General features: G+C 44.8%; 3 protein-coding genes across 4 annotated transcripts; 2 read left to right on the forward strand and 1 right to left on the reverse strand.

Moving 5' to 3' along the window:
• The first annotated feature begins 1,527 nt into the window (after positions 1 to 1,527).
• On the forward strand, positions 1,528 to 8,905 carry LOC4334998 (protein transport protein SEC24 A). Its single transcript, XM_015780771.2, has 13 exons — positions 1,528 to 1,683; positions 1,823 to 2,885; positions 2,968 to 3,103; positions 4,974 to 5,164; positions 5,318 to 5,425; positions 5,539 to 5,742; positions 5,832 to 6,063; positions 6,140 to 6,289; positions 6,368 to 6,524; positions 6,930 to 7,057; positions 7,149 to 7,471; positions 7,812 to 7,997; positions 8,210 to 8,905. Exons 2-13 carry the CDS (start codon positions 1,833 to 1,835, stop codon positions 8,435 to 8,437), a joined length of 3,096 nt encoding a protein of 1,031 aa, XP_015636257.2. The 5' UTR covers positions 1,528 to 1,683; positions 1,823 to 1,832; the 3' UTR covers positions 8,438 to 8,905.
• A 1,025-nt stretch (positions 8,906 to 9,930) lies between these two features.
• Positions 9,931 to 13,535, forward strand: LOC4334999 (uncharacterized). Its single transcript, XM_015778641.3, has 3 exons — positions 9,931 to 10,206; positions 10,501 to 10,688; positions 13,086 to 13,535. The coding sequence occupies exons 1-3, from the start codon at positions 9,983 to 9,985 to the stop codon at positions 13,301 to 13,303; spliced, it is 630 nt and encodes a 209-aa protein (XP_015634127.1). The 5' UTR covers positions 9,931 to 9,982; the 3' UTR covers positions 13,304 to 13,535.
• A 4,693-nt stretch (positions 13,536 to 18,228) lies between these two features.
• LOC4335000 (dynamin-related protein 4C) lies at positions 18,229 to 20,679 on the reverse strand. Of its 2 annotated transcripts, none has more exons than XM_015778140.3 (2): positions 18,855 to 20,679; positions 18,229 to 18,719 (listed from the first exon to the last, which is right to left on the reverse strand). In XM_015778140.3, exons 1-2 carry the CDS (start codon positions 20,502 to 20,504, stop codon positions 18,288 to 18,290), a joined length of 2,082 nt encoding a protein of 693 aa, XP_015633626.1. In that variant the 5' UTR covers positions 20,505 to 20,679; the 3' UTR covers positions 18,229 to 18,287. The 2 variants fall into 2 exon arrangements, with proteins under 2 accessions (XP_015633626.1, XP_015633628.1); XM_015778142.3 differs by having other exon boundaries at positions 18,229 to 18,744; positions 18,855 to 20,673.
• Between the last annotated feature and the right edge of the window lie 838 nt (positions 20,680 to 21,517).

Here is a 21,517-nt window from a genome sequence, read left to right on the forward strand (position 1 = left end):
GGGTGATGGTTTACGTCATACATCACATGAAGAAAATGAAGATGACATAAACCAAGTGATGGATTACGTCTCAGCAAGAACGATCAAGCATATCATGTCCAATTACGCGCAACCGTGCTAGGAAAATACAACAAGAGGTGAACTCGCTCTTTGCTCAACTTAATCCAAATTTTAGTGAGAATTTTATACTACCTAAATGCTCTACATTTGTATTGCTAAGGTTTACGCCCGAGAACATTATCACTACGCCAAGAAGGATAGGTTACGTTGAGGACAACAAGGGTTACGTCGAGGAGGAATCCGCCCATGCTCAACCAGTAGCTATGTACGCCAACAAGAAGATGGTTTACGGCTTTACGCTGCAAAGGCTCAACTTCCAAGGCTCGTGCGACCCAACCAGTCAACTTTCTCCGTGCTTAATATATATGGTTGGAAAGATAATTAAGTCTAGTTTCACCTCTAACAAACGGCTCATAATTTCAACTTCCCAATAAGGAGTTATGGACAAATCATTGAGAACTGCTCAGAAGCCAAACAGACGCGTGAGTCCTCTCGGGAATTCACTTATTGTATAAGTGACCTTTGAGCTAGCCTATGTCCTGGACTCCTGTAAACTCCCAAGACCTTTCATTCCTATCTAGGAGGATTGTTCCTAGTATAAATATCCCCTATGTTTTATCATTTAGAGGACTTTTTGACAATGAGAATATGAACCCCTTTGTTTAGCTGTGTGCTAGCAAATTCAGAGAGAGATCTCTATCCCTTTGCTTTTGTGATTTCCTTGTGAGATTACAGAAGCGGCGATCGACGCCCTCCAATTGGTGCTTCTGGTCCTTTTGAGAATTTTTTCCTCGATTGATTCCAAGTTGTGTTGGTTAGTAACTTAGAGTGTGGTTGGGCGAACCCTCTATTCAGGTTGCCGTAATAGAGACGGTGGTTGGCTTCAAGCACGATCGTTAGGTTGCACTGTTATCTTGGCTGCTTGCAGCCAGTTATTTTGGTCTCTTTGAGGCTAGTTATCGGTTCTTGATCCTACGCCGTGAAGATCGGGACATCACCCCTACCGGGATCGTATAGCAATGTCTTGTAGGTTGCTTGAACTATAGAGTGTGGATTTTGTTTTTCAAAACAAAACAACTGCTATGCAATTTATTTTTCAAAACAAAGCAACTGCTAACTCGCAAAGGTGTCACCAAGTTGCCCCACGTTAGATCAATTTCGCTCGCATGGATTGTTTTGGTCCATGTTCATATAAAGTTATAAACTAGTCAAGTTACTGTACCAAAACAAGCAATTTACATACTTTAACATATTTCCTGATGAAACCAGATAAGAATACTTTATGACATAACAATTTGATAAAACTTAAAAATCAACTCTCAACCATAAGAGAAGATCGAATTTTCATGAGGAAAAGTAAGAGATAGATGAATCGTAAGATTTGGAATCAAAAGGCGAATCCGTGCAACGCGTGACAGCAGCAGAAGAGTAGCCCTACTATTCGCTTCCTCCCTACGAGCACGACCCACCCACGTCATCATCCATCCCCCTTCTTCTTCTTCTTCTTCTAGGCTTCTTCTACTTCTAACCCCATCTCCATCTCCATCTCCCTCGCCTCCCTCCTCGCCGCGCGCCTCCGCCTCCGCCCCCATCTCGCCGGAGCGCCGCCGCGGTCCGATCCCGGTAAGCCCCCCCCACCTCGCCCCCCTCTCCTACTACCCTGCGTGTGTTCAGATCCGCCCGAGGAAGCGGGATCAGATCGCGGATCAAGGGAGTACAGAAAAAAAAAGCCTGATCCCTTCCTCAATTCGCCGCGCTGCAGGTGCCCGACGATGCAGCCGCCGATGGGGAACGACAGGCCGCCGCAGGGGGTGCCCGGGAGGCCCGTCTCCGCCTTCGTGCCCGGCGCCGCCACCGCCGCCCCGCCGCCCTCGTCGTTCGGCGCTGCTTCCGCCCCGCGCGCGCCGTTCGTGCCGCCCCCGCAGGCTGCTGCGTCCCCCGCGGCGCCGTTCGCGGCCGCGCCACCTGCGGCAATGGCTGGGTACAGGGGTCCCCCGCCTCCCCAGCGCCCCTTCGGCGCTGGACCGCCCCAGCAGGGCCCCTTCGCCGCCGCGGCACCACCCCCGCAGGGCCCCTTCACCAGTGCACCGTCCTCTCAGGGTCCCTTCGCCGCAGCGCCGCAGCCACCGTCTCAGGGCCCCTTTGGCACCGCGCCGCCGCCGTCTCAGGGCCCATTCGGCACCGCGCCGCCGCCGTCTCAGGGCCCATTCGGCACCGCGCCACCGCCGTCTCAGGGCCCCTTTGCCGCCAGCGTGCCGCCGTCTCAGGGCCCTTTTGCATCCGCACAGCCGCCTTTTCGCCCTCCGCCTTCGCTCGTGCAGTCACCTACAGCGAGTGGTATGGCTCCACCCTCGGCGTATGTGAGGCCACCACCGCCAGTACAATCACAGCCCCCGCCCATGCAAGGTTTTTACGGTGGTCCGCCTCCTGCAAACCAACAGTTCCCGATGTCACGACCAACATTTCAGCAGCCAGTGCAGACCATGCCGCCCCCTCCTATGGCGGGTTTTGGCAATCAGGCGGCATATGCGACTGGTGGGCCTCCTACAGGGGGCACCCTCCAGAGCTTAGTGGAGGACTTCCAGTCGCTCTCGGTTAGTTCTGCACCAGGATCGCTTGATCCTGGTGTCGACGTCAAAGGGCTGCCAAGGCCATTGGATGGTGACGAGGAACCAACTAAGGTTTTGGAGGCATATCCATTGAACTGCCACCCGAGGTACTTCCGGCTGACAACCCATGCAATTCCAGCATCCCAGTCGTTGGTCTCAAGGTGGCATCTGCCTCTTGGGGCTGTGGTACATCCTCTCGCAGAATCACCTGATGGGGTAATGACTTTTAGGCACTTTATTTATCTTTTACCCTCTTTGTCAAAGAATTGTTCTGACATTCATGTTTCTCATCACTCAGGAGGTTCCGGTTATCAACTTTGGGTCAGCTGGTGTCATCCGTTGCCGAAGATGTAGAACATATATAAACCCTTACGCAACATTCGCGGATGCTGGAAGGAAATGGCGCTGCAATCTTTGCACGCTGCTCAATGATGGTAATTATTTTTTGGTCTTTAAGCTCAATAATTCAATGTGTACTGAATATTTGAATTTCCGATAGAGAGTACATCGGCACACAGATATTTGTCTATTCTGCTGACCATTTCTCTAGCTCTAGCAACATATGTATCCTACAATAAAAGATGAATTTGTAGTTATGTTCAACTAACTATGTGTTTGGCTGTGCTGTTTCAAACCAAAGTATTCTTCAATAGTTCAAATTACATTTTATCAATACTGCAAAAGTAAGATAATTTGTCCCATTAATAAAAATATTTTGATAGGGAATTAGTTGATGATTGAATCATATCATAATGTTGTGGTGCTTTTCTAAAATGGGAAAAAAGTTGGGTGTGAAACTTTTTATGTTACAGTTGAACTTTAGAATGTATGGAAGTATTCATTAGGGTAGCAGTAGCGCTCTTTCAAAAATCTGATGCATGTACCCCTCTTTCCTAAGGGGTGCTGTAATGGAAGACCAAACTCTTCAAATCAATGCATTGAATACAAACAATTTCATATCGAAATCAAAGCGGAAAATTTATAAGGAATGTTTCTGTGTTTGTTAGAAACCCAGCATTTTCCTTTCTCTTCCTGACCTTGAAACTGGCTAGTCTTTTTTATGAACTCTTATCCAAAGTCTCTCATCAGCAGAAGGAAGTTCCACTGGATTGAAAGGAGCAATTTAGTTTTCTTATAGTCAGTGGCATCTTGTGTATGGATAGTGCTTTATATGACCTCTTATCCAAAATATAACACTTCGATGGTAACACCCATGACATATATATGTAAGTTGACAATATCGAAAGTAAATGCGTACAGCAAGAATGGAAAGCATCTAAGATTTTGGATGTCTTAAGAAGCTTGGTTTGATTTCGCATATGTAGTTATATTTGGAGTTGCGAGATCCGGCCCATATAATTCCATAAAAGGCTCTTCCAGAAGCTGCTTTTTAAAATTTATTTCTTTAATTAGGATATTCAAGTTATTTATACCTTTGCTGTTTTCATACAGTGTAGTTAACAATCCAAGTAAGCTTATTGCTGCTGGATCAAATTTCTCTAGTATTTTGAGAATTATCGCATTTGGAATGAGTATGTACCAGCATATCCTATTTATTAACTGGAATAGTATGGCACTGAAGAAATATATCAATTTACCCCCATCCCATATGTATCCGTTTTGGACTAAGATGCTAGTTAGGTTGTTACTAGAGATGAAAAGTCACAAGTGCCATGACAGGAAAACATAGTAAAGAAATGCTTGGCTTCTTTAGGCATAAAATACATGTTGTAGTTACGTGACTCTTCTTCTTTAGGCATTGCATATAGCTCCTATTCTAATATGGAATTTGTTATCATAATAACTCACTCGTAAAATTCATAAGCGGCTGTAAACAAAAAGAGAGAGACTAAATCCTTAAGCTTAAATGTCCTGTTCAATCTGAAGCAAGTTATTGCTGCCAGACAATTGGATTTATAAGATCATGGTTGCTTATAAATTACTTAATATATTCTATGGTGGAGCTGTAGGCCATTTATCGTGTTTGTAATCTCCGAGACAGAGGAGCAAGCTAAACGGACTATAATGGACAGACTGCTACTCTGCAAAGAGGCAATTTTTCAATGCCAGCGATTGTAGTATTATGACAGAAAAATTAGTTGGTGCATCATATGTATTATATAGAAGGTGACAGTTTATTTCACTGACTGTTGTGTATACAAATAGTGGTGATTTGTAAAGGACAGCCTTCTGTTATATGATTTTTCACAATACTGAACTGCTGCGGTAGTGCTGAGTTACTTCTTAACACTGTTTTGCCGGTAATCAATTTGCGCAAACTAATTCCTTTTCCTTTTTATTCAGTTCCTGGAGAGTATTTTTGTGGCATTGATGGTAGCGGCAGAAGATATGATGCAGATCAAAGACCTGAGCTTTCTAAGGGAACAGTAGAGTTTGTTGCTCCCACTGAATATATGGTGCGGCCACCAATGCCACCCTCCTATTTCTTTCTTATTGATGTGTCCGTATCTGCAGTTCGAAGCGGGCTGCTTGAGGTATGTGCTATTTGTTTTGCAGTTTGATTTCAATCACTTAGGGGATCATATTTTTCTCTGTAACTCATAATATGTACTAGTGGTGCAGCATATTCTTATAGGTTATGCTTTGTAGTTTGGATTCAAACAAATTCAATGCTTGCATTCTTTCAGGTTGTTGCAAAGACCATCAAATCATGCCTTGATGACCTCCCAGGGTTTCCACGAACACAGATTGGATTCTTAACTTTTGATAGCACATTGCACTTTCATAATTTCAAGGTATATCCATCTATCCTTTTATCCATTTGCTCTGCAATAATATACTAGCGTCTGAAATTTAGTTCAATTTATGTGAGGTTACTTACATGACTTGTATTATCTGGTTGTATCAGTCGTCTTTGTCACAACCTCAAATGATGGTGGTCGCTGATTTGGATGATGTTTTCCTGCCGTTGCCTGATGACCTCTTGGTTAATTTGGTTGACTCTAGACATGTTGTCGATTCATTTCTCGATAGCTTGCCAAATATGTTCCAGGACAATGTAAATGTAGAATCTGCTCTTGGTCCAGCACTTAAAGCAGCATTCATGGTTATGGTAAGATGCCAATTTTCCTACAATTGCTTCTGCTACCATTAGTTGTACCCACTACCCAGATATGGATAATTGTGTCATATCTTTTGTAGAGTCAAATTGGAGGGAAGTTACTTGTATTCCAGAGCACATTACCATCTCTTGGTGTTGGTCGCTTGAGACTTCGAGGAGATGATGTCCGTGCATATGGAACAGATAAGGAGCATTCTCTCAGAGTCCCAGAAGATCCTTTTTATAAACAGATGGCTGCTGAGTTCACGAAAAATCAAATTGCAGTGGACATATTTTCTTTCAGTGATAAATACTGTGATATAGCTTCTTTAGGTGAGATTTTTCTGCCAAACCTTGGAAAGGTGCATTGCAATTAACCATGTTCTTTAATTTTGCTACATTTCTGTAGGTTCTCTGGCGAAATACACTGGTGGTCAGGTGTACCATTATCCATCCTTCCAGGCAGTTACTCATGGGGATAAACTCAAACATGAGCTTAGCAGAGACCTTACACGGGAAACTGCATGGGAATCTGTTATGCGTATCAGATGTGGAAAAGGTTCTGAGCTGACAATATTTTAAAGTTTTATTTATCAGCTTAACATTCAATGACTTACAAACTGATGTCTGCTTGCAGGGGTGCGCTTCACAACTTATCATGGCCATTTCATGCTAAGGTCCACCGACTTATTAGCACTTCCAGCTGTTGACTCTGATAAAGCATTTGCAATGCAACTTTCTTTAGAGGAGACCCTAATGACCACACAGACTGTATATTTCCAAGTGGCATTGCTGTATCCTTTCCTGCCAATCTGGTTATGCAACACTCTTATTCAAATCTTCATTTAGATTAGAAAAAAATAATGTTACATATGGACAATTTAACCTGACAAATTGACTGTTAACACCTTCCTCAAATTGTCATTAGCATAGGCTGTTTGGGACATCCCTTAACTTGTGATAGCTTGATGAAACTTGTAAAATCTGTTTATGCCCAAACATTTTGGGAGTGCATTTAGATGTGTCAATACTTATCTGCATGACTCACTGGAGTACTGCTTTGTTGTTATTGTTAGCTGTTCGATATTAGTTATTATTAGAAGATTCTGTTATGTGTGATATTTGTTATTGTTAGCTGTTTGATACATTTTTAGCAGCATATATTGTATGAAGTGGTAGTTGTTCTTAACCACCACCAGATATACATCCTCTTCTGGTGAAAGGCGTATCAGGGTGCATACAGCAGCTGCACCTGTGGTCACAGATCTTGGTGAAATGTATCGTCAAGCAGATACTGGTGCCATTGTGTCATTGTTGAGTAGAATCGGTTAGTACTAGATTTATGCTCCTGCCATTTTGTAAATGCCAGTATATATGGTATTTGAGTGTTCATAGTTTTGACTTATTATATGTTGCAGCTGTTGAAAATTCACTGTCTGATAAGCTGGACAGTGTTCGGCAACAATTACAATTAAAGCTTGTGAGAAGTTTGAAGGAATACCGGAACCTATATGTTGTACAGCACCGGATAGGAGGGAGACTTATATATCCAGAATCTTTAAGATTCTTGCCGTTGTACATTCTGTCCATATGCAAGTCTCTTGCTCTTCGTGGTGGTTACGCAGATGTTTCTCTTGATGAACGTTGTGCTGCTGGTTTCAGCATGATGATACTGCCTGCAAAAAAGCTGCTCAATTTTATTTATCCTTCATTGTACAGGGTTGATGAAGTATTGTCAATGGTATGTTATATTTCCTTCATATACATCTTGTTAAGTTAAAACATCAATACTCTGTAAATAAAATATGAAATGAAAAAAAAAATAACTTCTAGTGTTAGCCTTTTTTGGATGGGAATAATCAGCACAATAACTTATTAGTGTTCAACAATTAGTTTGGAAGGTCTTTACTTTGTGGTTTTGAGAGGAAGGTTCTGTTTTACTTTGAAACTTTAGAGCTATTAATAATTAATAATGAAATAAATGCATCAGTCACCGAGCTGTTTTCGTTGGTACATTAGAAACACGCCTTTTTCTTCTGTTTAGCTTAGGCACTGTTTGCTAATGAAATTGAATTTTCCAGGAACCAGATAGGATCGGTGGATCCTTGAAGCGGTTGCCACTAACCATGCAGTGCTTAGACACTGGTGGTCTTTACCTTCTTGATGATGGGTTTACCTTCCTAGTATGGTTAGGTAGGATGCTCCCACCTGAACTTGTGAACAACATTCTTGGAGTCAGCTTGGCAAACTTCCCCGATCTATCAAAGGTACACTTTTTACTCTCTAGTCAATGGCAATGCTTGCTATAAATTCATCAAGAAGGGCAGAGCATATTTCCATTTTATTATGTCCTAAAATAAAGTCTCAAGTATCTCTGCTAGGACTGAACACTTTGTTCCGTAAATTGAATCTAGTTGTTAATGTGGGTAATTCCAAACTAGTTTTGAGTTACAACTATGCTAACTGGGATATCTTGCAGGTTCAATTGAGAGAATGTGATAACGAGTACTCCAGAAATTTCATGAAAATACTAGGGACCCTAAGGGAGAGGGATCCTTCTTACCACCAGCTCTGCCGCGTCGTACGTCAGGGTGAACAGCCAAGAGAAGGCTTTTTGCTTCTATCTAACTTGGTCGAGGATCAGATGTCTGGGACTAGCAGTTACATGGACTGGATACTCCAAATCCACCGCCAAACGCAGAGCTAGTCACGATGAATCAAGGGAATCGCCGTTCCAAATTTTTGGCTTATTGTAAACTGCTGCAGATTCAGCCGCTGCCAGTTCCTAATCTCTCGAAACAGTTGGAACTAATTCGCAAGTCAGATGTCCAGAATGTCTTCCCCTTAGCAGCAGCACGCTGGCAAGCAAAAGTTTTATTGTTAATATTCGTCCCTGTGATTATTTTCCTCGTGAGTGAAAATACAGATGTTGTATGAGAATAATTAGGGCAACAGTGACCATTGGTAAGGTATACAACTTGGTGTTCTTGGAAATGTGCTGTACGTTTTTTTTTTCCATTTTTGTTTTTATTATTGTTCAGATTTCTAGTTTGTGCCGTGTCGGTCTCCTGGTATTTTTAGTTCTCCAAAGTTTGTCGTGTAAAACTCATTTTTGACTGATGATCTAGCTGCATGTAATGGGGGGAGGGCTCCCATTTAACTGGTGTTCTTCGGATGTCTGTTCGTGTCATTCATTTTCTGATACCCTGTTTTGATTCTGGATGTGGCTACTGGTTAGTCTCATCATGGTTTACGTTGTTACGAATTGTAGTCGCATTTAAATTCAAATGAAATTTGCTAAGATAAACTCAGTAAAACCAACTACTCGTGCAAGAGTTACTGACCCATGAATGAAGTGACGGTGTCTCGTTGCTTTGTTTAGTTCCGCGAGGGCGAAGCTAATGATGTTTTGATATTGAGAAAACAAGGTGAAAAGCAAATATTTTGTACAGGGAGGTTTTTTTTTTTAAAAAAATATTATTGCTTATGAGCTGAATACACCACTTATATATGAAAAATAATTTGAGTAGGGTTTCTCCCTAAGAACTTTAGGTGCAAAAAGACCAAGGAAAACCCATGCACAAAATTAAAACCATGCCTCATGACATGTGGTTTTGTGAAATTTAATCTTATAATTACGGTCATGTGGTTTTGTGAAATTTAATCTTATAATTAAACCGTAAGTTCTTAACTCAAACCGACAGAGCTACACAAAACCAGAACTATGCGGAAAACAATTTAAACAAATGGTTCTATTAACACCTTCTTGTAAAGAACATTAAAAAAAGGTATTTTCTACAGCATATAAACTAGTGAAAAGAAAAATGGAGAAATAAAATATGTGAAATTTCACATAAAAAATTAAATAGTAATATGTACTATGTAGTACTTTAAAAGAAACCAATGATAGTAACCGTGAGACTCATATACTTCATCTTTTTTTCCTTGGTATCGTCAACTCCCAAATCACATGCGCTTTCTCTTGAAAGTATCAGTTTTCCTTATCTCCTTTTCCGTTGCAAAGGCACTGAGTTTATATTTCGTAGTTGCAAAGGAATAGAAAATTAGTAAAGTGAGCGTAGCTCAACTGGTTAGGTTCTGTCTCATAGAAGCCGTCCACATGGATGCGCGCTTATTTTCTTTTTTAAGAAAAAAAAAGAGGAGAGAGGTTTTGGACTCGTAGAAGGAAAGGCAGCCAGCAGCCCAGCGCAGCAAAGCGCTGTGGTAGGCCCTTTCCCCTCCTCCTCCGAAAATGATGGCGGCTCGCCGTTTCTCCGCCGCCACGCCCTCCTCTCCCCTCCTCCTCCGCCGCCGCCTCCTCTCCTCTCAGCCACAGCCCACGGCGGCGGCGGCGGAGGCCGACGCGGGCGCGGGGGAGTGGGTCCGTCGCGCGGGGGCGCTCTCGCTTCTGGGGCTCACCGGCGCCGTCGCCGCCAGCGCCGTCAGCGACCTCTCCGTCTTCCTCTCCTGCTCCAGGTCAAAACCCTAGAATCCCTTGCCCAATCTCCATTGGAGTATTGTATTGAGCGCGTGATTCGCCTGTTCGAACTGACGATTAGGATGGTGGGGGGGATTCGGATCAGCTAACACCTATCAACAGCAATTTGATTTGAAACGCATGACCGATGAATCTGTGCATCCTTCCTGGGGAGTATGAGAGCTAGCATTCGCAACGTGTGATGATGATGTTTTGCTTCGCGATTTTTTTGCATCGAGTTAGTGAGAGAGAGATGGTTTGGGGGCTAACTACTGGTGGTGCTCTTGTTGCAGCCAGGCGATAGAGAAGGCCTCCCAGAACCAGCAAATAGTGAATGCGATCGGCGCGCCCATCGTGCGGGGTCCCTGGTACAGCGCTTCCATCGCCGTGAATCACGCGAGGCATTCCGTCTCCTGCACTTTCCCCGTGTCGGCGCCTCAAGGAAATGGGCTTCTCAAGTTCAAGGCTGTTCGCTCGGGAGGTAGTATGTGATATATTGTTTTTACTACTTGGATGCTGGCTGGATAGTTGTTAAATTGACATGAATTTTCTTTTCTGCACTAAACTTGAATTACCACCACTTGAACTTTTAATGCATACTCTGCATGAATGTTCATTTACGGATGGAATAGAACATATTTTTTTAGTCTGCATCATTTATGAAGTGCTTCATATCATGTTCTCATTGCATTTGGACGAAAAGCAAATCATATTAGCAGATTCGTTTATGATTTGCCTTACCTGATAGCATAATGATATAGGTATAAAAACTCTCTGACTATAGGTACAAATAATAGCTATAGGATATGATGAACACCACGTATGCATCAATAGATCTCATAATGCTAAGGTCTGAGGTGAACTTCATAATAGTCATTATCCACCATCCAAATGGAATATTATGAATGATTGGCCCTGATCTTTCATGGTAATATGAATCCAGAAACCTCCTCATTTGTTGGCATAGCTTGCCTCCTTTGATGCACCAGTCAAAAACCTAGATAACAAATTCTTATTTCCCCCTGCAAACACTCAGTGTGCAAAGGTGAAAATAGGGATTGTCCAGTGATTATATTCCTACACCTGGTACAAAACCAAAGATGAACCCTAGATGATTCCTCAAGCACACTCACAAGTGCTGCCAATGCCATGGTGGTTTCCTGGTATTTTTTTTACTCAAAATATTCAATCCACCCTCTTAGACGCCCATTGGCCTATGACATTTATAGCCTAGCACCAGCTTCCCTAGTTTAAGATCATATTTGAAGTCCCTTAGAAACAAACAATATGAGTTCTCCTAAAAATCAACAGGAGTATGCTATTTTGCACAAGATTGGAGGCTGGGTTGGCCACACTTTTTGGATTTGGATAAGGTTCCAGCCACACTCCTAAAAATCGAAGTTGCTTGGACTTGTGCTCAAAGTACTAGCGAGATTTGTTTTTATGGGCTTGGTTGCAGTAGATTTTATCGCTGTGTTTGGATTCATTCTGTTTTTGTATAATCTGTTGGATTAGATCAGCTTGGAAGGCCAATTACTAGAGTACTGGACTTGTGGTTGGTTCAATCCTTTGCTTGGTTTTTACACATTTACACTCTGCCTAAACGGTTAAGTATTACTCCTTATGGGCTGATAATACTTGTCGTTTTGGACAAGGACACGGTTTTCAAAATACAATTTTGACCACTATTTTTTATTATAATATATATAGAAATATCAATAAATATATGATTTTATTGAAGTACATTTAAGATCAATCTATAGATATGGTCACCATATTTCTAAGACAAATATTTTAGATGTTATTTATAGACAAATAGCCTTGTCCAAAACGACAAGTATTATCAACCCGGAGGGAGTAGTAAGGTAGTTCCTTTATTCACAAATTTTGACTACCAGTAGAGCTTGGGTAGATGAAAGATCTATGGTGGCAAGTTGAGAGACACACCATGCAATTATTAGGTGCAGAATACAACTGTGTTATTTCATTGTTGAACAGTAAAACAACTTTGCAGCTACAAACTAGCCTACCAAAAATTATGAGGTTAGAGCTATTGGATCCTTGCTTAAGTGTACAACGTAGCAATAAAAAAAAAAGATGGCTTGTCAAATTTCAAGTAGTTGGCACTTCATGTTTGAACTTTACCCGAAGCGCTGCAAATATACTCGCACCGGTCAGAACTCAGAAATACTTGTCCTTCTGGATATACCTTGGATCCAATCTTTTTAAAATATTTTGATTGTAAATATAAAAACCGTGCATGTAGATTTGTTTGAAAAGTATTATCATAATATTATATATTTGTTTTATTTTACAAATACATTAAAATAGAAATTAATGGTCAAAGTTGCATTTTGAAGATAGTGACAATGTCCAAAAGGATAAGTATTTGTGACTGGACGGAGTTATATTTTGGTATTTGAACTAATAAGCAAACTCTAAAATTCTAGTTCTCTTAAAAAGGTTGGTTCCACTAGGGCTAGGTCAGCATTGCTGTGATGCCTACATTGGCCTAGTAATGCTCTTTTTCTCACTCAACTCACAGTAATAAACTTTTTTCTGTGACAAGAACTATTTAGACTAAACGTTGAATGTAGTTTGTAAATTTGGTCCTGTCGGTGTTTCTGATTGCTCAGTGGATGATTTTCTTGGTATCGAGACTTAATGCTCATGCTAATGTGTTGCTACTGATATTGCATTCCTCCGGGAGCTGTTAGTTCTTAAATTTATCACTTCGAGATATTTCCTCCAATGAAGTACTGTCTAACTAAAGAAATTTTTGTTAGACAACTGATATCAATACTTTTGAGTGGCTATTAAGTCTTGATCCATGTTGTAGGAGCCTAAATCTTATCCCGTCATGTTCTTATTCTTGCAGATGAGTCGTGGTTTTCATTTCTGCAGCCCAATGACTGGGAAATACTCCTAATGGATGCTATCCTTGATGTTCCTACTGACGATGGGAAACACCAAACAATTAGGGTAACAATTCCAGACAACACAGCACCTCCACCAGCAATTGATTGCAAGGCATGCAAGTCCCAACCAACGCTGACGCCACCACCACCTCCATCTCCGTCACCTCCACAGAAGTGAATTCGTCTGGAGAAATTCTTTTGGTCCGGAAATACCTACCTTGGATTAGTCTTTTTTACTCTATTCCTCATTGACCATGAAAGAAATAAGTACTGCAGTTGGACCGAGAGAACAGCAGATTCTTTACTTTTGTTTTTGCAATGATACAACATAGAATAGGTTACCTGATTGTTCCCCACTCAGCAATACTTTGGAAGGTGGATCCATCAATCACTAAACTAGATTTGCTTTAGGACTTGCTAGCGAGGCAGCGTTTTGGCACTCAAGTTTTTTAGGGTTTATACTACATGATACTCCATGAGAATCTAGGTTGGTTAATTCAGTGCTTCTTCCTGGTTGTCCAAGCCTTCTGGTTGGCATGTGGAAATACATCATACTAAATACTGATATTATGTAGCAGTTTGGGTAGGAATGTACGATTTGAAGTTCAAGAAATAGCACCTGGGGTCATTTGTTAAAGCTAAAACCAACGTCATCATACGTAAAAAGGATACAAAATCAAAAGACTGAAAATATTTTAGAAGATCGTTATCTTGACGCCTCTTGTAGGCATTGGAGCCATCTTTTTCAACATATTCTAGAACTCTGACAACTGAAGGGAACATTTTAGACAAGCCCATCAATGTTTCATAACGAGAGCTCCAACAAGTGTCACCTAGCCTCTGAAGAGATATTTCTTGATAGTCACCTTCCTGTAACAACTCTTCCCTTCCAATTGTTTTCCTCACTTAACTCTTCCCTTCCAATTGTTTTCCTCACTTCTTTTTAATGATGCTCTCGAAGTTTTTCTTTTCTCTTGTAGGAACTACCAACACATTCAACAAAACTGATATCATATAAAAAAATCACCAACATCGGATATCTCACAACCACCAAGTTAAGTTTATGACCAAAACAATGAATATAATATGCTGAATTATTCTCATAATTTTAGCTTGCCAACCATTAAATTCACCTAACATATTACTTGCTCCATCATAACCTTAGCCTCTAATTTCTTTTAGACTTAGACCAAGATCTGCAAGTAAGAGATAAGAAGCCGTCATGTCCTCCACATGAACAATACCAACAAATTTTCTTTTAACACCTCACATTTATTAACATACCGAAGAACCACCACCATTTGTTCTTTGTTGGAAACATCTAAGACACTCATCAACCAATAAGCTGAACACATCATTGCCAAATTCTTCCATAATACTTCCCAATAATTCTTTTGCAAAGCACTTAGTGATTTCTTTGTGAATTGTTGGAGATAGCATGTGATTATTAAGTGAGGCATTTTTTAATGCCTTGGCAACAACATCGTTTTGCTTAATAGTATACTCCAACAACTACAAATAATTTCCTTTATTTTTGGACTGTTTTGATTCATTATGCCCACGGAAAGGTTGTCTCTGATGCAACAAGTATCGACATATATCAATTGATGCATTTAACCGGATAAGATGCTCATTTTTTTCCGTTTGGGTTTGTCTGTGAAAGGCCACAGGAATTGACTGGTCTTGTTTCAATAGATGCTCACAATTCTTGAGTGCCTTTATGTGAAAACTATTACAGTCACCAAAATGAGTCACTAATATCTCTGTCTTGTTCCAAGAGTTGAAGTCTTATATGACAAATACATCATGCCCATGGTGATTACCTTTTATGCTAACATGAGTCACCAATATCACTGTCTTGTTCCAAGAGTTGAAGCCTTCTATGACAATGCTTCATGCCTATGATGATTATCTTTTATGCTATCCCTAAACAAATAGCAGCATAAACAGTAGGCTTTGTCATCCTTTTCGCTATACTGTAGCCAATTAGCATATTTATCAAACCAACATGGACTGAATCGCCTCTTATTCCCAATCAACCTATACGGACACTGGAAATACCATGTGGATGATATGGTCCCCATACTAAATAATTTCTCCTTAATGTGACCAAGCTGCCATATTGCTCATGTAGACTTGCAACTCCTTTGCGGCAAGTGGCCTAACGAAGATGGCGGAGAACTCGAGGCGCTCCCCGATGGAATCCGCCGACGCCATAGTGTTCCTCGTCGGTGGTGCGCTCGCTGGAGATCTCGCCGGAGCAAACACAAGTGCGGGAGGGGGATTCCCCACCAGATGCGCAATGCGTGGGAGACGGCGATCCTCGACAATTGTCCACGCGCGTATCGACTCGGCTTGGGCCCAAGGTCGGCAATGGCGATACGGGCTCTCGATTCACAGCCCATTCCTGTAGCAATGGCCTCTCTATCCGACCGCGTCAACTCGCGCACCTTGACTCCTGTCTACAACATCTGTGGGGGATAGATGTGAGGGAGCTAGGGCTTCGTGGAGGTTGGAGGAGAGGTGAACCATTACACGAGGAGAGGGAGGTAGAAGAGTGGCCTAGGCTTGGGATTGGCGGTGGTGGCAGGGGATCCAAGTGGAGGAGCACAATTCACGGTGATTCTCGCCGCTTCGCGAATGTGGTATGAGGTTGGTGGCAAGGCATGGAGTATCAGGGTGGAGGATAGCGAGGGAGGTTCTAGCCCAAGCAGGCGTTCTGCAGCGACGGGCAGCATCCTTCGGAGCCATCTCCACAAGGCGGCCATGACCAAGTGGACTGGGGTAACTAGCACAAGGCCTCGGGAGGAGGAGAAGGTGGAGGTCAAGCTCTGCCCATGGCGTCCAAGACAGGGGGGATGCAGTACAGGCCAGTGCAGAGGGCGTCGACAGCCTTAGGAGGAGGGGAAGGTGGAGGTCAAGCTCCGCCCATGGCATCCAAGACAGGGGGATGCAGCACAGGCTGGTGCAGAGGGCGTCGATAGAGATGCTGCCCACCCATGCTGCAGAAAGCAAGCAAGCAAATCCCTAGGTGGAACAACCCCAAATCTAGGCCAATCCCCACGATGGTATGCCCCTGAATACTCAAAAGACTTTTTTTGCAATAGATGAAAAAGCTTTGGTCATGTGGCTAGGGATTGCATTGTCTCAGTTTACTGCATCAATTGTGCTAAGGCTACTCATAGGAATGAGGATTGCATTTTTGATAAGCAACCTAGATTGGTAGCCAAATTGGTTAGATATGGAGCCCCAGGTCTTGGTTGTATTCTCATTTAGAACACCAAACCAATCCCTCTCAAGGAACAAGCTAATCCAATGGCTCGTACACGTGCTGCGCCGATCGTTCCCGTGAACGCCTTGTCCATGACATTGAGGCTCTGCACGGCGCGGCGACACGACAGCTGCACCTGCGGGTAGCTCCACGAGTGGTGTTGCAGCACCTTCACCACCAGGTCCTCTACATAGTCCCACACCTGCCTGACAAGATCGTGCGGGACGTGTGCAATGCTCTCGATCTTCTGGTTTAGTAGATTGTGGAGCACCGACCTCAGCATGACATTGGGGAGGTTGATGCCCTTGGTCTCCTCGAGCACCCGCATCTCCTCTGCCAAGAATGGCTCATCGTCACTCACCCTCGTGCTTTTCAATGACGCGCGCTGTGCCGTGGTGGTGGCGGTCGCCCGCGTACTTGTTGAAATCTCCCCTGATGAGCACCTTCTCCAGCATAGATGATGTGGAAGAACTCCCTCACCGCATCTGCCACGGTACAGAGTTTCGGTGGCATCTGGCTGAGCTCGTCACTGCTATGGCTAAGCTTGTCGTTGATCTGCTTGATGTTATCGTTTAGTTTATCTTTTCAAGTTTGTGCTGCATTTGTATAAACATCTGATGATGTTTTGTAAGACATTAGATCTATAATACACTATCATTTGTGTAACATAGCTAGTCTTGGATAGGGGTTTAATGCACAATTTAGTTCTGAATTCTGGTTATGAATATCTGGGTGTGACAATTGTTTCCTGGCCAAGGATTAATTCCTCCACCTGGAGTGCCTTGAGTAATGCTTTATTCATGGTGGATTTCTCAAGATCCATGGGTGGATTATGAGAAAGCAAGATTGTTGTGGAGGTTAGGGTTCGTTCTTGGGCTCTGGGAGTTTGAAGATGATGGAAGACAAAGAGGGCAATGAATGAGTAAGTTTATTTTTTCGACATCATAGCTTCTCGGGTGTGCTAGAGTTGTCAGCATTGAATGAGCATTTGCGTAGAGGTCGAGGGTTACTGTTAGTGTCATAGATAAGGTATACCTCATATACATGTACTTACCATGTCTAGGAATACTGCATACTGTCAATGGAGTAGATTCAACAACTATGCTTGTAGAGTATAGGGAATGTTGGTACCAGGGTATACACAAGATAGGAATAGGAAAATGGGAGACCCGAGATTTTTACAGGTTTGGGCCCCTGGATGATGGGTAATAGCCCTACTACTATTGGACGAAGCCGGTGTTGCCTTTATATATCAATCTCTCGAGTACAAAGTATATAGAGGAAAGCCTAATCTAGGCTGCCAGTATATTGGCGTAAAGCTCGAGCATGGTGGTCGGCGGCTAGCTGTAGTTGGCTTCCTCGAGTAGTGACTCTACGAGATTGATGGTGGCTTGTATTGGTTTGTATCTCTCTTGGCTTGTTGGGATGTGTTGGCTTATCCCTCCCTTCCTTGGGGTCCTGTATTTATACCCTCAAGTGTCCCCTTATCTAAGTAGAACTAGGAAGACAAATATGTGTACGATTCGAGTAGTTCTGGTTAGGCCCAAATAGGACTATGTTTCTCTTTATTTGAGACTCCTCTCTTATCTACTTAAGAGTTTTGCCATACGTATGAGGTTTGATTCCGTACAGGATTTGGTATATGGTGGTCCCCGCCGAGCTAAGTACACATGTATAGGATATCCCATATCTAGGACACTGATAACAATCTGAAAATTACACGCAAGACGCGCGAGTGGTGATGGATGGAAGGAAAGCTAGGTAGCTAGTGGCTACGCTGATATCCTTTTAAATTTTTTTTATAGCTATTTGAATAACATGTAACCAACGAGGGAGGGAATGTCTCATGGAGAGTATTATTATGCGTGGCAGCTACACGCGAAGTGGAGTACTAGGTGGAGTAGTAGTTATCAGACATGGTCGGTGCTTGCCGCGTTAATCTGTCCATGATATTGGCGACGACTTCCCTGGATTCCCGGAGCAGTTTGATGCTTTTCTTGAGACAGTCACGCTTGGCGGCGGCGGCGGGTGTGGGCACCAGCATCCGCTCCACTCCGTCCATGTTATTGCCCATGACCTGAGCAGCGAGCTCATCCTCGAGATCCTTCTCAGCGAGGCGCTTGATGCTGTAGAGGACGTGCAGGGCCAAGCCGTCGATGACGCGGAGCACGACGCTGTTCCAGTACGCGGCGAGTCGCGCCTTGAGGTCGAAGGCCTGCATGGCGAGCTCCACCTGCTCCGGCGGCAGCTGGTGGAGGTGCGACACGTCGGTCTCTCCGAACCCCGGGAGGGCGACCGCCGTGGGCTTGGAGAAGGAGCGAAGCTAGCATCAAAACAAGGGGGGTGCACTACCATTGAGAATCTAGAAAATTTCAGTACAACGCTATACATTCTAGTGTTTTTAAGTGAGAAATTAGGAATTTAGGGGGTTCATGTGCACCCCCCAAACACTATATACCTTCGCCACTGGCTTGGAGCGGTCCTCCAGGGCCTCGCGGAGCCTGCTCTGGCCATCCATCATGCTGGTCCAGGTCTTGATGTACTCGGGGTTCGCCGTGTAGTTGGCCACCATCTCCATGTCGATGAGCTCGTTCACGTACCGCGCCGACCGCTCTCGCGCCTTGTCCATGAGGCTCTGCACGGCGGGGCGGCACGACGGCTGCACCTGCGGGTAGCTGCGCGAGTGGCGCTGCAGCTCCTTGAGCACCAGGTCCTCCACGTAGTCCCACACCTGCCTGACGAGATCGTGCGGGACTTGCGCGATGCTCTTCACCTTCCGGTTGAGCAGAACGTGGAGCGCCGACCTCGGCATGAAGTTGGGGAGGTTGATGCCCTTGGTCTCCTTGAGCACCCGCATCTCCTCCACCAGGAACGGCTCGCCGTCGGTCGCGGCCGCCGCCGGCAGCCTGCGCGCGAAGCCCTCGAGCATCTTGGCGAGGCGCGCCGTGCCGTGGTGGTGGCGGTCGTTGGGGTACTCGTCGAACTCTCCCCTGACGAGCACCTTCTCCAGCGACGCGCGCATCTGATTGACGATGTGGAAGAATTCCCTCACCGCGTCTGCCACGGTGCAGAGCTCCGGCGGCATCTGGCCGAGCTCGTCGCTGCTGCGGCTGAGCTTGTCGTTGATCTGCTTGACGATGTCGGGGAGGGACCGGGCGATGATTCTCGCCTGGATCTGCGTCAGCCTCCGCGCCAGCGTCGGGACGCCCACCATGGACTTGTCGATCCTGGAGAGCAGAGGGTGCTCCGCGAACAGCCGCGCCTCCGCCTCCCGGGCCTCCTTGTAAGTCTCGTCGCCGATGCGGTTCCGGACGCAGACGTAGCCCAGGCCGATGCGCACGTCGTCCACGGTGACCTTCTCGAGCAGGCCCTCGGGGGCCTTGTCGGACTTGGTGACGACGGCCAGCGTGCGGTTGCCGGTGCGGTCCACCTGCTGCGACATGCGGATGGACTCGCACGTCGGGAAGTCGACGGTGGCGGAGAGCACGTTGAGGATGATGCTCTCCCTGGGCGCGATGTACGCCTTGATGATGCCAGCGATCTGGTCGTAGATGTCTTCCGGCTGCCCCTTCACGGGCACGCGGGTGATGCCCGGCAGGTCGACGAGGGTGAGGTCGGGCACGCCCTTCTTGCGCACCACCAGGGTGATGGGCGCGTTGGAGATGCCCTTGCCGCACCCGGCGATCTCGGCGGTGGCGGCGTTGATGGCGTCGGCGACCTCGGCCTCGGAGGTAGCCACCACGCGGCCGCCGCTGTACTCGAGCCGCAGCGCAGGCTCGTCGTCGTCGCCGGCGTCCTGCAGCCGCATCACCAGGGGCACGCGGGTGCAGATGCCCTGCCCGCGCGGGAGGCTGATGCCGGCCAGCGACTCCAGCACGCTGGACTTGCCGCTCGACTGGTCCCCGACCACCACGATGGTCGGGAGCTGTATGCCCTCCTGGCTCACGTTCAGCTGCCGCAGCCGGTCCACGGCGTCCAGCAGCGGCCGGATCTGGTCGTTGTACGACGCCGCCATGGCGCTCCTCGCGATGCCGCCCTTCACGTCCTCCTCCTCCATTTCCTCCTGCTCTGCCCCTGCTGCTGCTTCCTCGTCGATTCGCAGGTGCATGTACACACACTCACACGTACGGGAAACCAAAATTAAAAATTAAGCACGCCAATTACCACCGTTTTTCTTAGGCTATCAAGCACTGACGTACGGCATCTGCTCTAGTCTACTTGCAGTGCAGTGCAGGAGGCAGCGCTGGAATCCAAGATTCGTGGACGGATAATTGAATTATACTATATATGCGTTGTTTCTTGGCTTTATTTATGGAGGCGACGCATCCGCCTTTTTCTACCACGGCACACACATGCCATGCCTGCCTTCCCAACGAAGGAACAATATGGTACCCTTTCCTCTCGAAAAAGGAGAAAAAGAGAGGGGGTGAGGGTACGACGATCGACGATGACTCTCCCCGGTCCGGTGCATTGCATGGACGGACAAATTTGCGTTTCCGTCCATGGTGGTGCATGGTGCATGGTGCATCGCATGGTACATTTTTTTTAAAAGTTTTGTAAGTTACTTTCAAAAATCATATTAATCTATTTTTTTTAAAAAATATACTAATACTTAATTGATTATATACTAATGAGTCTTTTACGCGTTCAGAAGAATTAGTTTCCATCCTTAGGGAGGAAGGCCGGATCTTTGCTGGTGGGCTCCACACACTACTACGGAACGTGTAACCAGCAGTAACCGCGGCCATCTGTAACCGCTTAGCTAAGACAGTTTGCAAGGACATAACCTGTAACACTTAATTATATAGACTGTTATAGATAGAGGTAGGATCAAACACTGGTTACTGACGACAACCTATCTGTGTAATGGTTCAATATTCTAAACCTATTATAGATTTTATTCTAAGGCAAATTTTGCTACAAGACACTGCTAATGTGTGGTTTTAATCTTAGGATACTGCCTAAACTCACTTTTGGGGGAAAACACTCCATAAACGTGGTAATTTGCCAGTGGACACTGCGCTGATTAAAATAATAATTTTCGGTTAAAGAGGTGAGAGAAATTACGTGAAATGTCAAAAATACCCTTGGGCCCACATGTCAGCTCTCCTCTCTTTGTTT

This window comes from Oryza sativa, chromosome 4 (genome assembly GCF_034140825.1).
Source record: "Oryza sativa Japonica Group chromosome 4, ASM3414082v1".
NCBI classification, from domain to species: Eukaryota; Viridiplantae; Streptophyta; class Magnoliopsida; order Poales; family Poaceae; genus Oryza; species Oryza sativa.

Coding starts and splice junctions, on each gene's coding strand:
- LOC4334998 (XM_015780771.2), top strand. CDS start 1,833: ATGCAGCCGCCGATGGGGAACGACAGGCCGCCGCAGGGGGTGCCCGGG. Junction 3,104..4,973: donor TTGCACGCTGCTCAATGATG/GTAATTATTTTT, acceptor CTTTTTATTCAG/TTCCTGGAGAGTATTTTTGT. Junction 6,290..6,367: donor GCGTATCAGATGTGGAAAAG/GTTCTGAGCTGA, acceptor GTCTGCTTGCAG/GGGTGCGCTTCACAACTTAT.
- LOC4335000 (XM_015778140.3), bottom strand. CDS start 20,504: ATGCACCTGCGAATCGACGAGGAAGCAGCAGCAGGGGCAGAGCAGGAG. Junction 18,720..18,854: donor GCTCCAAGCCAGTGGCGAAG/GTATATAGTGTT, acceptor TTTTGATGCTAG/CTTCGCTCCTTCTCCAAGCC.
- LOC4334999 (XM_015778641.3), top strand. CDS start 9,983: ATGATGGCGGCTCGCCGTTTCTCCGCCGCCACGCCCTCCTCTCCCCTC. Junction 10,207..10,500: donor GTCTTCCTCTCCTGCTCCAG/GTCAAAACCCTA, acceptor CTCTTGTTGCAG/CCAGGCGATAGAGAAGGCCT. Junction 10,689..13,085: donor CAAGGCTGTTCGCTCGGGAG/GTAGTATGTGAT, acceptor TTATTCTTGCAG/ATGAGTCGTGGTTTTCATTT.